Source organism: Callorhinchus milii, unplaced genomic scaffold (assembly GCF_018977255.1).
Source record: "Callorhinchus milii isolate IMCB2004 unplaced genomic scaffold, IMCB_Cmil_1.0 Scaffold8, whole genome shotgun sequence".
Taxonomy (NCBI): Eukaryota; Metazoa; Chordata; class Chondrichthyes; order Chimaeriformes; family Callorhinchidae; genus Callorhinchus; species Callorhinchus milii.
Genome location: NW_024704749.1, coordinates 16,926,391 through 16,942,284, shown reverse-complemented (window position 1 = coordinate 16,942,284; position 15,894 = coordinate 16,926,391). Strand labels below are relative to the sequence as shown.

The following is a 15,894-nucleotide window of genomic DNA, read 5'->3' as shown; positions in this document are numbered from 1 at the left end:
GTACAGCTCATTTTCACTAAGACAGTAAAGAATAGGGAGGAGGGATAACAGTAACATTGCGCTGGGCTGGGAGGCAGATGAGTTGCTTTAGTTTATGAATGATTGGTGACTCCCTGCCACATCCTTTCCATCTTTCTTGTCGCAACTTGCATTGAACTCTTAATTCCTTTCAGGGGTTGACTCAGGATTTATTAAGTACCAGTGAAAAAAAAATTTAGACGGAGTTGGATTGAGTCTGAGGGGAAGGGCAGTGGACCTCTGTGCAAACTTGCCTTATGTATTTTGGTCAGCTGTTATACATGCTGAGGCTTATTGGTATGATTATTCAACTGAGAGTTCCTTGCATCTTCACACGGAACTCCCTTTTTCTGAATATGCACTCTGCCCCTAATGGGACACACCCTACTTAGCCAATTTCCAATAGTATTCAGCACAGAGCCAAGGCTTGGGGACCGTAGAGTGTGCGTAGGGGTTATTGCATAGGAACTTAACCAACAAAAACCCACATAACTTGCCATTGGAAGAACCGTGTGGCAAGCTAGCTTCCTGCTGATTATCCAGCTAGGACCACCCTACCCATTGGGGTAGAGCTTGCAGGAATAACAGGAACTGAGTGGGAAGAATCCCTGCCCCCAGTGACTGGTCTGCCCCTCCCAAGTCCTGCCGATGAGCCAGGCTGGTTGTGCTGTCGTCAGCAGTGCTCTGGAATACTGTGGACTTGCCTGGCTCAGGACCTGGATGACTGAGACTGAGGCCACAGGGTTGAAGGGACTCGGTTTGAACATTCTCTTGCCAAGAGTGTGTGAAGTTCACCACCATGTAAATCCAATTACATGTTACACTGTGCACATGTGGGTTATTCCACTAACACACACACACAATCACCTGACCTCTTTTTACCACTGTCCATGTACATTAAAATAACCGTTTATTGTACCTTGATTTTGAAGAATTGTTCACTGTTATTCTGCAGCGATCACCATGGATTCTCACAGTTTGCAGAAAATCTATCCCGACTCTGTTTAATATTCAGCAGAATATTTGTATTCCGTTAGCGTTAGGAGAAATCGTGCTCATCTGTTAAAGATATCCGCTTGGGTAAGATTTTGCAGGCTGATCAGAACCACAACGCAAGATTGAAACGGGCTTCAGAAGAAGGGAGAAAATTCAGTGACAATAGATTGAGTTATTGTTCACTGTAACTGGATTGGTTTCAATTTGCTCTAAAGGTGATGATGATGATAATAATAATATCTGCATTTGGTATAGGCCTTATTACGCCATTGAGATGTCTCAAAGCGCTTCACAGGATACATTGTAAAGTGGATCGACTGTGTATTTTGTGGGCGAAACGCGGCAGCCAATCTCAGGTACTTGGTAACATGGCACACTATACATTTTTACTGAATGCTGTATTTTTCAGACGCTGTCCAGCTGTGTGAGGCGTTGCAGTGCCTGGCGGATCCCTACTGATCCCTACGAGTGACCCCCCTTGTGTCTGCCCTCATTTCATCGTCTTGCAAATATCCCAGGCAGAAGCTCGCTTCCTTAGGGACGTCAGTGGAATTCCGTTTGATTTCACGACTGTCAAGGCCTTCAGCATGGGTTGTGTGATGTGTTCCCCTCTGATCGAAATGTGGAGCATCTCTAAGGAGCAGAGGAGGAACAATTGTTTGGAGCTGTCGGTGTTCCCCGGCTCCTGTCTCTCGCAATACCAACGGGTGTCTGGATTGCATTACGTGTCTTCCTTCTCAGACGCAGAGGATTGCTGTGAGGATGCCTCTTTGTCTGATGGCTCAGACTCCGAGGTGACGTGACCGGATCAGAACCAGAATGCTCCTAAATAACACGTTGCAAAAAAAAAATGTTGGGGTGTGGGATAAATGTCTTTGGGTGATGATTTGCGCCCAAATGTTTTTAACTCTTAATTGGCTTTGTTCCCTTTACTCTGTTAGACGATAGAAATAACGCAGACAAAAAAACAGTCTCCTGTAAGCAGAAGTTATGTCAAACGGTGTGTTATTATGAAGGATTGAACAAACTGCTGGTGAAATAAATTGATAATAAAATAAATTGCAAACCACAAAGAGCGGTTCGGATGCACAAGTCCCTTCAACCCATTTGATCTAATCCATCCAGGACACTATGTAAAGCCTCTTTCCATTACAGCATCTATCTGTTTCATCAACACATCCTATGTCTTGACCTCAGCCATCCCTCCGTTCCAGTTGTTCATTATATACTCTGTGTAAAGAAATACTTCCTGGTGGTCTCTTGCCTGGCTGATTTTGTGTATCTGAAGATATTGTTCCTGGTTCTTTAGTATTTGGTATCTAATGTACCTCCAAATATTACAGAATGTTCACAAAGTCCTGTTACCCCATGTTTTTCTTGATATAGTGCACTGAGCCACCCCTGAAACATGTGGCAGAATGCTGATCATTGTATTTAGACGTACTTTGTTGTACTCAGCACAAATGTTTAACTGACGAGACATTGTTACACTCGACTCGTCTGCAACGGAAAACGAAAAATCATTGTTGGAAGAAAAGGGTGGGGTAACAGGACTTTGTGAACACCCTGTAGAATTTCCTGATAAATCGCCAATTCGTAGCTAATTGCTGCGCTAACTGAGATCTGCTAAGTCATCTTGGAGCTAGACTCAAGTGACCTTCTGGTGTGAGTGTGAGCTGGACCTGCCCTTTATTGTGCAGCACTAATCCTTGCAGCAGACCTTTACCCTCCATCCTATGCAGTACACAACTGCTGCGCAGACCTTCCTTCAGTGTGTTATTGCGGTTCAGCCAGTTGCTTTGGTATGGAAACCTGAACTGATTAAAACACCCACTACTGGTGTCAGTGCTGGCAGCCGGCACCTGGTACAAACAATCACTGGAAGAATTCAAGACTGGCTGAAGCTCACAAACCATATACAGTGATGATGGGAATGTCTCTTCCAAACATTTCTTCTGGTCTGGAATGTTAAATAGCTAAGTCAAACTGGTCTGCGGTCCTGTCTTCTCTTCAACCGTGCCTTCAGCTCCCCTCTCGACTCTCTACCCCCTCCTCGCTCTCTCCCTTCCCTCTCCCTGACCATTTCCCCCCTGCTCGGGTCCCGACCCAACTGTCCAGCACCTTGGGACGTCCTCCCGGCGTGAAAGGCGCTCTATAAATGCAATCTTGTTGTTGTCTACATTCTCAACTCTATCGCATACAACACCCACCCCACACGACATAGAGGGCATCGATTGCAGCTCAAAATGAGCTTCAAATGGAGATGGGACACCAGTCTTTTTTTATATAGTAAATCATTAGGTTTGGTAATAAACGATCAACTCTTGTTGATGTTTACTATCAACTATCGACCTTCCTCTTCAACTGTGCCTACGGTCACCTTTCCCTTCCTCCCTGGCTCGGCATTGGGCTCCGCCACTGTTAAGCGCTCCGAGATGCTGTCCGGGGTGAAGGGCGCTATATGAATGCAAGTTGTTGTTGTTGTTGTTCACCCTACCATTTTGTGGAGGAAAAAGCTCTAGTTGCTGAAGCCTATAAACTTTGGCGTTTGTCAATTCTGCCAACTGGAACGTTATTGTAGGGGGAAAAAAATTGACGCCATTATTAGAGATGCGGGAACTCTGCCTGACATTTTCCATTCATAGATTCAGACCACTGAGGTCAGTCGCATGATTCCTATTGCCACCTCAGGCGAGATCACCTAACTGAACTGGATCCAATCTAGTAGTATCTAAACAGCTCCAGCTGGGGGGACCAGCCCTTGAACAACAATAACATGGATATGGAAGACTTGTAATAATGTTGTACTTGGCTGTGACAGCGTTGGGCTTTAATGCCTTTCCTGATCAAATATCCTACCAGTACTCCCTGTTCTCACTGTACATACAAAGAATGACTGTTTGGAACAGGTAGTGGGAATTTAGAGGGTTGGGGACGTCGTTCTGATGTGAAGGGGGCTATACAAGTGTAAGTTGTTGTTGTTGCCCGCCCACCCCCCCCCAATCTAAGTTCTGACCTAGAGGGGAGTTTCTCCCAATGTCCTGGTCAACAATCCTCCAGATACACTGACCATTCAACTCCTGGTTATGTGTGTGTGTGTGTGTGTGGGGGGGGGGGGTGGACATTTGCTATGAGCAAATTGGCTGCTGCATTGATCTACAAAAGCTCTCATCAGCAATTACTGTAAAGGAGTATTGTTTGTAGAAAGGAGAGAGAGATTTTGTAGTTTTTTTTTCTCTCCAGGATATTCCCTTTTTAGTCGAATCGCCAATTAATGCGAGAGAGAGAATGCAAAGATTATGCAACAAACAGCGCAGAGTACGGATTTATACGGTGACCTGCTACGAGGGCTAAAATAGACTGGAATATTTTAATACGTATCTTGAAATTACAAGTACTCCAGGCAACGACTTACTCTGACATTCACACTGGGGTTAGTGCCAATGGAAAATTACACTTTGAGCTCATGGCATTTGCCAATTGTCCAGATTTTATTCCAAAAATTTGCAACAAAAACAACCATCCCCCCACCCCACACAGATTCTATCACATACACAATCTATCACACACAGACTCGAGCACACCCACATACACACACAGACTCTCTCACACCCACATACTCACACAAACTCTCTCACACACACACATACATATACATACATACATACATACATACATACAGACACACAGACTCGAGCACACCCACCATACACATACACACTCACACACACATGCACACAGACTCTTATCACACACACATATACGCACACGACAACTAGCTTTAAGTCAGACTGGTTTGCTCTGCAGTGGCTGAGATCAGTACTTGCACAATCCTCGGAGAGAGAATGAAACCGTTAAGTAAAAGTGAAGAGTGGAGGCGGTGCTCAGCGTTTTTGCAGATCAGGTGGAGAATTCGCCTGTGAATAAGAGAGCAGTTGTAGTGTGGAACAGACTGTGTGACACAGTCCAGGGCAGTGCTTTCTCTCTCACTGTCTGTTTATTTATCTGTCTGTCTGTCTGTCTGTCTCTGTGTGTGTGTGACCCTTCGTGTCAATTTCGCTCCCAGTGCCCCGGGTGATCTGTCAGCATCTCTGAACACTATTATGAACAACGAGGTTTTCGCGTGTTTTACCTTTTACAGCACCCTTTTGGTGGTGAAAATGTACATCGTGGCTATCATCACAGGGCAGCTGAGACTCCGCAGAAAGGTGAGCAGTTTTTATTCCAATTTTTATTGCAACAGCCCACACACTGGCTATTTCAACTTTTTTTCTTTTAAAACTCTTAACTTGTGTATGTGTGTGTGTTTTTTTTTTGTACTCTTTATATTATTGACAAAGCTCGACCCGTTTAGTTCCTGATAATTGCAAGAGATTGGGTACATTTGTTTGTGGGGGGTGTGTGTGTGTGTGGGTGTTGTGTGAACTGTACGATTGTACTTACAGCAAAGTTGTCTGTGCCTTTAGAAGTTGTGAGTTTTATCCCAGTTTTACTCGTGGGAAAACACAGAAAAGTTTCAATGGATTGTTTTTTTAAAAAAAAAGCAGCACTTTTTTTTTCTGTTCTCCCCAAAACGTAGGACTTTTTCTAAAATATGTTTGTGTGTTAGTTTTGGACATGAATGGAGTGCCTCAGCTTCCATAAGAGGACTCATTATCCTCACTGCAGTTCTAATGATAATATTTATGGTCATGTTATTGCAATTGACGCAGCCAAGTGTCTGATCGTGGCTTCGAGACCTCTCTCAAAGCGCTTGGCAAGTCACGCTGTAAAGTGAATCGACTGTATATTTTGTGGGCGAAACGCGGCAGCCGATCGCGCACAGCGGCGTTCCCACACAAACAGTCGTGGATTGAAGCGACCAAATTATTAGTATTATTTTTTAAACGAAGGACCGGGGCTGGTTGATGCTGATCGATCATTAAAAATCGCAGATGGCATTAAGTTGGGTGGGTGGGGGCGAGAGATAAATGGACATTGGAATCAGAGGAGGTAGCTAAGAACTTTTAACGTGAGCTCCGGAGGGTGTACACCTGGGCTGGTCACTGACAGAAAAAATTCCGAGTGCAGGTTATTGCACAGCGTAAATTTAAAAAGATTAGACACAGGTTGCCAAGGGGGACAGAGACTATCGATCGGCTTTCCCCAAAACGTGTCCCAACAGTGTGAGGCAGCAATGAACAAGGCAGACAACATGCTGGGCTACATTGCAAAAATCTGTCGAGTTCCCAAGTTATGCTGTGATCCGTGCTCTAGAATGCCGGTCACATTTACCTCTGGTCCCTGTGACATTACCATGAGTTTAGGCAGGTTGTTTATTATAATAACAATAATGATAATACTTGCATTTGATAAAGAGCCTTATCGCGTCATTGAGACGTCTCAGACGTCTGCTGCACAGAATCTATTATAAAGTGCATTGAGTCTGAATGTGTATATCTTACGCCTTGAAAAGAGATGTCTCCAAAGAGGCTTTACAGAGGTATGTAAGATGCTTAACAGACCAGAGAAAATAAACCCAGAATGATAACCCCTGTTCCAGATACAGGCAAGTTTCCCTGCGTAGGTGGTACACAAATGTGGAATTCTTAGCTTAGTTTCAATACTCTTCAGTGTTTGTCAGACACCCGGCTGATCACCCCCCAGCCCCCCCCCAAAAAGGTAACTGCATTCTCTAAGAGGATAAAGTTCATGAGAGAAACTCGGAATGTTGTTCGGCTGGCAGAAGGCGGGAGAAATTTTCAGAAGATCTTTAAGTCAGGAAAAGCAGTCTGCAAAGCTCTCGTCGGGAGAATGGTAGTGGAAATGTCTCTCGTGCCAACATAGATGTCTTGGATCACGGAATCCATCTCCTGCAGAGAGAGCTATGCATGTCAAGCTGACTTGGCAGGTTCTTTCAGGAAGGATTTGGTTCGGATTTCTGACTATGAAACAGTGAGACTGTGGCTTATTAACTCTGAAGAAATCCGTCATGTAATGGCTCCATTGGTTGCACTGCCAAGTTATTGCTGGTCAACAGTTCCCCCCTCCGCCCCCCCTCCCCAAATAAAATTGGTCGCTCACTCCATGGCTGTTTGTGGTACATTGCTGTGTGCAACTGGCTGCTGCGTTTTGCCCATAAAATACACAGTCAATTCACTTTGCAGTATATCCTTTGATGCGCTTTGAGATGTCTCAACATCGTGATAAGGCGCTGGTTCAAATGCAAGAATTCTTCTTATTATTATTGTTGTTATTTACCTTCTGAATGTTTGACATGATTCCTTCACTTCCCACCAGGCTTTCACTAACCCAGAAGATGCTCTGAGACACGGTGGGAAGCAGTATTATCGGGACGACCCTGATGTGGAGCGAAGCCGCAGGTATATCTTTTGTCAATCTGTTAACCTAAGGTGACCGGTTCAGATTCTGGTCTGTGGCGAGTGCTCTGGTCTCAGACGGGGCTACAGATAAGCCTCAGGAATCCTGGACTTGGGACAGGAGATTAAGCCAGAGTTCCAACTCCTGATTGCTGTTCATATACCCACATCTATGGCTTGCCAAACGCCAATGGAATTGGGCATCACTCTGCTGCTTCGTCAAATAACTCGCTGACACTCATTGTAAAGGCTCTCACATAAATATGATCTCTTGGATGAGATCCTGGCGGGTACGTCCGTGTTCGTGGAACCCAAGTAAAATTCCTTCAAAAAAAAATTCAAATTAATAATAAATTGGTCACTCAATGCACTGTTTGTGGGACGCTGCTGTGCGTAATTAACTGCTGCATTTCGCCCACAAAATATACAGTCTATTCACTTTACAGTATATTTTGTAAAGCGCTTTGAGGCGTGTCGAAGACGTGTTAAGGCACTATATCAAATGCAAGGATTATTATGTTATTAAAATGAAGGAAAGGAGACATTTGGAGGAGAACAAAATTATTTTTTTTTTAAAAACTTGGAATATTCGGTGACATGGTGGACTGAACGGCCTTCTTCTGTGCTATAAATTTCTATTTGCACCCTGTTCCGCCTCCCAGCCCTGGAAATACAATACAATTTACATTTATATAGTGCTTTTCACATCGGGAGGGATATCTCATTCCACTGGGCTGAAGCTAAACATCCACTATCAAGGCAAAGCCATCATAGTGTAAAGTTTCATTTGAAATCTCGACTGTGATACGATACACTTGAGGATCAGATTATTCTCGAGCCTTGTTACACAGCATTCCATTAATCTGAGAAAAAATTGAGCTGAAAATTTTCTTTCCCCAAGAGACACGAGTTCCCAGCCTGAATACCAGAATGAGCATTTCCTGCGAATCTTGAGAGACCATCTGTGAGGCTGGTTGTTGCTGTTGTTAACCTACTGTTTTTTATGTGTGTGTGTGTGTGTGTGGGGGGGGGAGAGGTTTCTCTCAAGGTTTCGTCAAATTGATGACATGCAAGGTGCTACATAAATGAAATTCTACCTTGATTCCGTCATTCTGCCCTTGACCTGTAAATGTTCTAGTTATAAAGTTTCAAGTTACTGAAACAATTTCAAGCCAAAAACTTTTTCCTGAAAAGATCGCATCTTACGTGTCTTTTGTTCCATAATCTGTGCTCAGTTGACAGCTTGTTCCAAAGGAAATGTGAAATGACTGGAGTATTTTTACATGTCGGGATCTGGATAAACAGGATAGGGAAATAACACCCTTCGAGATTTCATAACACAAACAATATTTTTTTAAAAAATGCAATAACACCAAGTGGCTGTGAAAGCAGCAATGCAAGAAATATGAAGCTATTAAATAATCCTTGCATTTGATATAGCACCTTATCACGCCTTCGAGACGTCTTGCAGCGCTTCGCAGAATATACTGTAAAGTGATTTGGCTGTAAATTTTGTGGGTGAAAAAATATGTGTTTGATTTGGGTCTTAAAAGTATGTGAACATCACGTGCGAACAGTTGACTAGGGCCCCTCGCTCTTCCAGCACTGAACTTTGCTTCATTATAAAATGGCACAGGGATGTTTAAGTCAGTTTTTCCTCTTTCCTGTGCTTTCCAAAAATGGAAAAAAAAATTGTGGTTCCCAATCTCATTCTTCCCCAGTCGCGGGAGTAAGTCTGCCAGAGAGACAAAACAGAGACCATTTCGAGTTCAATATTTCATAAAGTTTTCAGACAATTGTTTCAGCAGCTTTGTGTTTTGACTGTTGCTAACTGAAGCAAATTTATTCACCATTTACGGCGGAGCGTGTAAGGGAAGAGTATCGTGGGTGTTCTCAGTATGGCACGAGGAGAAAGCACAGACTCTGACACTACTAATAGAGGTCTGAAACTTGCAGTCACAAACAAACACACACCACAGGATTGGGAAAGAAAAATTGCAATGCATCTGGCTGCTTTCAAATAATTCTGTATCATCTCTCTTAACCTTCAAACAATTTCCTTTCCCCTGATTTTGCCAACAGAATCTGATTTCACCACAATCTTGACTAATTTGTTCCACATTAGAGTACGCACTCGCTGCTCTTTGGGTAAAGTAAGTAAATCTAAACTCTCTGTTCAAAAAGGCATGAATCGCCTACGTCTCTACAGCTCACATTCACTCTGAATACTGGCTTCACCAGCTGGTGAGTAGCTGAACAGTTGAGCATCCCCTTTATTGGCTGTATAATTAATGCACATGTTTGCTCAGTACCATTAAAATGCCAATAAATCCAATTGCCATGGTGACTGCAAACCAGTTCAGAAGACTGGCTATTAGAGCTTTTGAAGTGTCCTTGCTCATAACCATTCGGTCAAGATATTTTAAATAAATGTATTCTTATTAACTATAAAAATACTAATCCTCATGTTTGATGTAGTGCTTTTCATGTCGGGCGGACGTCTCAAATGTGCTTCACAGGATGTACAGTACTGTAAAGTGGAGTGACTGAGTGTTTTGCCGTTGGATGAGATATTTTGGCAACGATTGTAAATTGAATGAGAAAGAGAGGTTAATTTTTGGCCGTGGAACCTCTGCAGTCACTGGGAAAACATTCCCAGGTTTATTACTCAAACATTCGTAAACCTAACAACGTGGCCACAGCAGTGGATTGTGATCGTGAGCCGACAGCTTTTAACTTGTTGGGATGTGGATTCTGACCGACTGTCTGCTTCATTCTGTTAACACGGAATAAACCATCCAGTCCCACGAGCAGTTTTATTCTGGTGCTTGATCTTGAAACATTTTAATAATAATAATCATCCTTGCATTTGATGCAGCGCCTTATCATGCCTTCCAGATGTCTCAAAGTTCTTCACAGAATGTAAGGTGAATTGACTGTATATTTTGTGGGTGAAATCAGAGTTTTTCTGCTTTGGTTGCCCTTATTAGAAGCCTTCCTGGGTGATAAATGGAATGCCCTGCTTAAAATCATCATGTTGTCTCTCCACAGACATCTCAAAGACATGATAAGGCGTTACATCAAATGCAAGGATTATTATTATTATTACCCTCCCGCAGGTTAAAGTCCTCCTCAGAATCTCGCCCAAGTGACCATTATTCACATGCGAGCCTTAATGGTGAGCTATTGACTGTGGGGAACATTGTAAAGGCCTGCCACACAATCACAACTTCCAGCAGGAGCGTGTCTAGAAAGTGAATAGGAACGGTAATTACTGTCTGATATTTCTCCCTTCCTTAATGCATTGGGTATTGCGACCAATTGCAATGTCTCCACTGAGTCTATCCGTCGATTGTGCCTTGGACCGGAGTATGGCTCAGCTATTCACTGAATAGCTCACTGTGCTATTGCAGAGACTTGAATATAACTTCCAGAACTGTCTGACGCTCAGCCATATGCACCCACCAAGTGAAAGAGCTTTCCTGAGTGGGATGGAAGCTTACAGGACGAAACTGCCTTTTCGAAATTTTTCGTTATGCAGGAGTAAATGAATAACATGTGCGATCAAAGCTGAAAACTTTCAAGAGTATTTCCTGTTGTTTTAGAACTGACCAAAAATGTATTTGTCAAATATTTTCACCTTGATCTGTATCTGTCTTTATTTCCATTTCATTTCTATTTACCGTAGTTACTCTGAGAGTGTCACAAGCTAAACAAGATCACAAATTGCACTGCCTGAAGCTATGGTTGAAGCCGAAAGCATTAACGTATTTGGAAATTTGATGCACACTTGACGGAGAATGGGAGAGGGGATTCAGAAGGGTGGAGGCTCATGAGCAGTATAAACACCAGCACAGACTGGTTGGGCCAAATGGCCTGTTTCTGTGCTGTAACATTGAATCCACGACTGTTTGTGGGACACTGCTGTGCGCAATTGGCTGCCGTTTCCACCCACAAAATGCACGGTCAATTCACTTTACATTCTGGGATGCATCCTTGCATTTGATATAGCGTCTTATCACGTCTTCCAGACGTCTCAAAGCCAATTGCACACAGCAGTGTCCCACAAACAATGGTGGATCGAGTGACCGAATTATTATATTTTTAAGGGATTATTACCCCCGGAAAAGCGATCCGCCATTCGCCTACCAACTGGGTTCCCACTTAATGTTATCTATTATTATCCATTGAAAAATAACTATTATCAATGATGTAACCAATTCATCTTATCTCCCCTCCAACCCAGAGCCCACCGCAACGATATGGAGAACATCTTTCCCTTCCTCTTCCTTGGTGCTGTCTACTCGCTGATGGAACCCAATCTGTTTGTTGCACGGATTCACTTCCTGGTTTTCTTCGTGGGCCGGCTGGTGCACACTGTCGCCTACCTTTTACCTCTTAAAGCGCCAACACGATCAATAGCTTACAGCATTGCACAGATCCCTTGTGGGTCCATTGCCCTTCAGATTTTGTTCAATGTAGCAACCAACTGGTAAAAGTCAGAGCCAACTCATATCACCACCACAACCGATAGAGATGCGGATAAACAGATGCCCATGATTGATACACAGACTGGCAATGCACAATCATCATAAAATGGTATCTTCACAGACTTGCGAAATGAATGCATCATGCACATGACACAGATTGAGTCTTCTTCCGGAGTTGAATGTTACGGGAGACGCTGTAAATGATTTAATTTGAGCTTAATTCAGCCTTTCGGTCACAAAATATACAGTCAATTCACTTTACGGTATATTCTATGAAGCGCTTTGAGTCATCTCAAAGATGTGATAAGGTGGTATATCAAATACAAGCATTATTTTTATTATTATTTCAGTCTTAAGCTATTGCTAGAATATTTAATGTTTCTGGGATCTATATATATATATAAATATATTTCACAGATCCTGTTATTTTTAATTGGGTTGTTGAAGCACTTTGCCACCTGCATCATGGAAATGGTTGGAGACCTGAATTCAAAACGACATCTCTATCAATGGTTGAAAAGAAGGGATGACTCCAACAAGTAAAAAATAAATATTCCAGTGTGGATGGTTCAAATGTCAAACACCTGAAGTTTTAGTAAAATCTACTTAGTGCATTATGGCGCTTTTCTAGCACCTTGGGACGTCCTCCCGACGTGAAAGGTGCTCTCTAAATGTAATTTGTTGTTGTTTTGATGTTTTTTGATAAGTTTTTAAATGCTTATGTACTTTGGACTCCTGTCATTCCGAGTTGGCAATTTATACAAAGAAATGAAGGACCATTTACACTCTCACTCTCTGAAATGCCTTTACTGCTCACTTATGCATTTTTATGAACATTGCGTGAGGGCTGGTTGTGGCCTGAATAATCATCCAGTGCTCAGTCAAACCTCACCCCCGTGAATAATGTGTGAGGAAATGGCGAGTGGGTGGGAACCACATGAGTCAATGGTATCTGGAGAGGACAGGAAGAAAACCTGCCAGATTTAACCAACCTGAATGCATTCCACAAAACGTGGAAGTTACTGCTTCAGTGTTAAATTTCATTAAGAAGGAAAATCGACCAACCTGTTTCAATATGTTACATATTGACCCTTGTAATCTTTCGCACAAGTTTTGTTTTTATTGAAGTCTTATTAAAAAAAACACAAGGATACCAAACACAGTATTTTTTTTGCTTTGGTTTCTATATGAGAGATGATCACCTTTTGTTGTGTTTGGAGATGAATGCTCTACCAGAGTTACATTGGCTGTTGTGTGACAGTGAAGGACTTTTCATCATATCATGTGCGTTTCACCCACAAAACATACAGTCAATTCACTTCACAATAAATTCTGTGAAGCTCTTTGAGCTGTCTCAACGATGTGATAAGGCACTATATCAAATGCAAGGATTATTATTATTAATATCATATGTCCTGCACCTTTGCTAAGGTTACCTTATGAATCTATTATACAGTATGCCAGAAGATTGGTGTTGGAGCCATTTATGCAGTATACTTTTTGGAAAGTTCCTAGCATCACGTGAAGAGCTAACATCAACGATTACAAAACAACAACAGCAACTTACATTTGTACAGCACCTTTCACATTGGGAGGACGTCCCAAGGAGCTGGACAGTCAGGATTTGCACCTGAGCTGGGGGTTGTGTATGCAAAGGTATTGCATGCACAAAGTCCATTATGTTGGAGTGGCCCTGATCTTTGGATGTCAGGTTGGCTCAGTTGGTAGCACTATTGGAAACTTTTAAGGAAACTTGTCCAAGGTTTGGCCCTGCCCGGGAATTGAACCCGGGTCCTCTCGCTTGCGAGACGAGTGCTCTCACCACTACGCCGCTGGACTCTTATGCGTGAAGAAGTTTGTGAGGATTCAAAGTTCCAAGCACTTTCCTTCTGTTCCCAGTGAGGAATGTATCAGTTTGGCTCAGTTTCTCTGTTTACCAGAGCGACCGTAATATGCGTTAGGAGGTCCACCAATCCACAGGCAGAACGATTAGTCTAACAGACAGACCAGAAAATGTTCAGCATTCCTTTTCACTGCACCACCTTACTAAATCTCAGCCGTGGCTTCAGACCAGCAGGGGATGAAATGTTTAAACAAGTGACTGATTTGATAAATCAAAATCTGCCGGAGGAAGAGATTTGGTCGATAAAGTTATTGCGCAGTGTATATCTAAGCAACGCAGGACTGGATATGTATGTGTGCGCGTAGGGGATGAGAATTGGCCTGGAAAAAGGTCGAAAAAAATCGCCCAGAGTTTCCATTCCATTCCTGATTTATTTCTAGTCATTTTTGTTGGAATCTGTGAATCTGTAGACTGGAGCAGGCTCGGCTTTGATATTGACCTTTCCCTCATTCCACAGACCGTCCTGTGACAGGCCAGACACGATCCAGCATTTGTAGGTCCTGTTGCAACTCTTGCGATTTGGAGCTGATGGGACTCTGAAAGAAAACTTTTGACGTCAGTTCTCAGGCCCGCTTTTTAAACTTCTCCATGTGTTATTTTTGGAGATTTATGAGGAAAGCTGGTGGAAGATTACCAACATTCCTTCAAATTCAAACAGCGACGCGTGGGGAGGCTGGCACTGAGTGGACAAAGATTTTGTAGACTTGCCCACAACCTAAGAGTTGAAGTTCACACCTGCAACAACAACAACTTGCATTTATATAGCACCCTTCGCACAGGGTAGCATCCCAGAGCGCTTGACAGTGGCTGAGCACGACTCTGACCCAGGGGGAGGAGGGGAAGGTGACGGATCGAAGAGGAAGGTTTTCAGGCACACGACCTTGAAGATGGGGATAATGGTGGAGGGATAGAGGAAGAGTGCTCCATAGAGCCAGGGTGCAGTGGCTAAAGGCACAGCCACCAATGGATATTGTTCTTTATTGAAGAATTGCTTTTTTTTTTACAACTTTAAAGCTTTTGCATGTTTTTATTAGGGCCTAGGAACATCTTTCATGATGTAGAAAGCAGCCCTTACACAGCTATTGGTGTCTTCATAGTGTAAACATTGATTGCTGCAACTCAGCCTTTTGCGTTTGCAAGACATTGAAGGATATCAGATATCCTCATTTACTTAGAAATAGAAACATCCCTCTCCCCGAAATGACGAAAGACTACTTCTTATTACACTGCATTCATCATGTCTGACAGTAATTGAGGGGGTAGTTATGCAACATTTCATGACAGATGTAATAATCATCTGTAAATCAAATGCTCTTGTGTTTCATTTCAGAAGTCTTTAAAGGTTGTTTTTCCACCACTTGAGTCGAGGCCCAGAGGTCTGTGGAGCTGTCCTGCAGCATGATTATTTCATTGAAACAGATAAGTGATTGTTGGAAGATATGTGCTCCATGACCTTTGAAAGCTGGTGCTTGTTCCTCTGTAAAAAGTCAGTTTTTCTTGGAGGTGGTTCACTTACTGAAAACACGCACATCCAGAGTTATTGTTGCTGTGCTTTAATTGTCAGCTAGCTCAGTTAAAATACTGTGGGATATGCTTTTTCTTGTTTTATGTATTTCATTTTCAGAAAAACTTGCGACATAGCATGTTTGTGTACTTCTCTGCTCCAATTATCCTGCATTCGAGGCAAACCATCAGGTCATTTGGAATATTTTGTTGGTTAGGACACCGGGAGAAACTCTTACTCTTTTCGAATATGGTCAGGAAATCTTTAATGTCCACCTGAACAGGCGAAACAGACGTCTCAAAGCGCTTCACAGAATATATTGTAAAGTTAATTGACTGTATATCAGTGGGCGAAACGTGGTAGCCAATTGTGCACAGCTGTGTCCCACTCAGCTACAGAACTTTACTTAACTCGGCACATGCTGATGATTTAATCTGGCCTTGCAGCTGTGTATGTCTTCTTTTCATTCTGAGTGTTGGCTCCACCACTTAATCCACTGAGAGGAAGACCTTATTGTATGAAAACCCCTGAATATGTTTGCAAGGGAACATCTGTGCCTCCAGCAACTTCACGCGAATAATGAAAGTTTTTGAAAAAANCAAAGTCTGCTTACTTCGATTCTTG

The 15,894-nt window shown here is 42.8% G+C and overlaps 1 protein-coding gene across 1 annotated transcript; it reads left to right on the top strand.

Moving 5' to 3' along the window:
* Nucleotides 1–4,739: 4,739 nt before the first annotated feature.
* Nucleotides 4,740–13,020, top strand: ptges (prostaglandin E synthase). The gene is made up of 3 exons (XM_007900290.2): nucleotides 4,740–5,222; nucleotides 7,294–7,376; nucleotides 11,620–13,020. Exons 1-3 carry the CDS (start codon nucleotides 5,118–5,120, stop codon nucleotides 11,867–11,869), a joined length of 438 nt encoding a protein of 145 aa, XP_007898481.1. The 5' UTR covers nucleotides 4,740–5,117; the 3' UTR covers nucleotides 11,870–13,020.
* The last annotated feature ends 2,874 nt before the right edge of the window (nucleotides 13,021–15,894 follow it).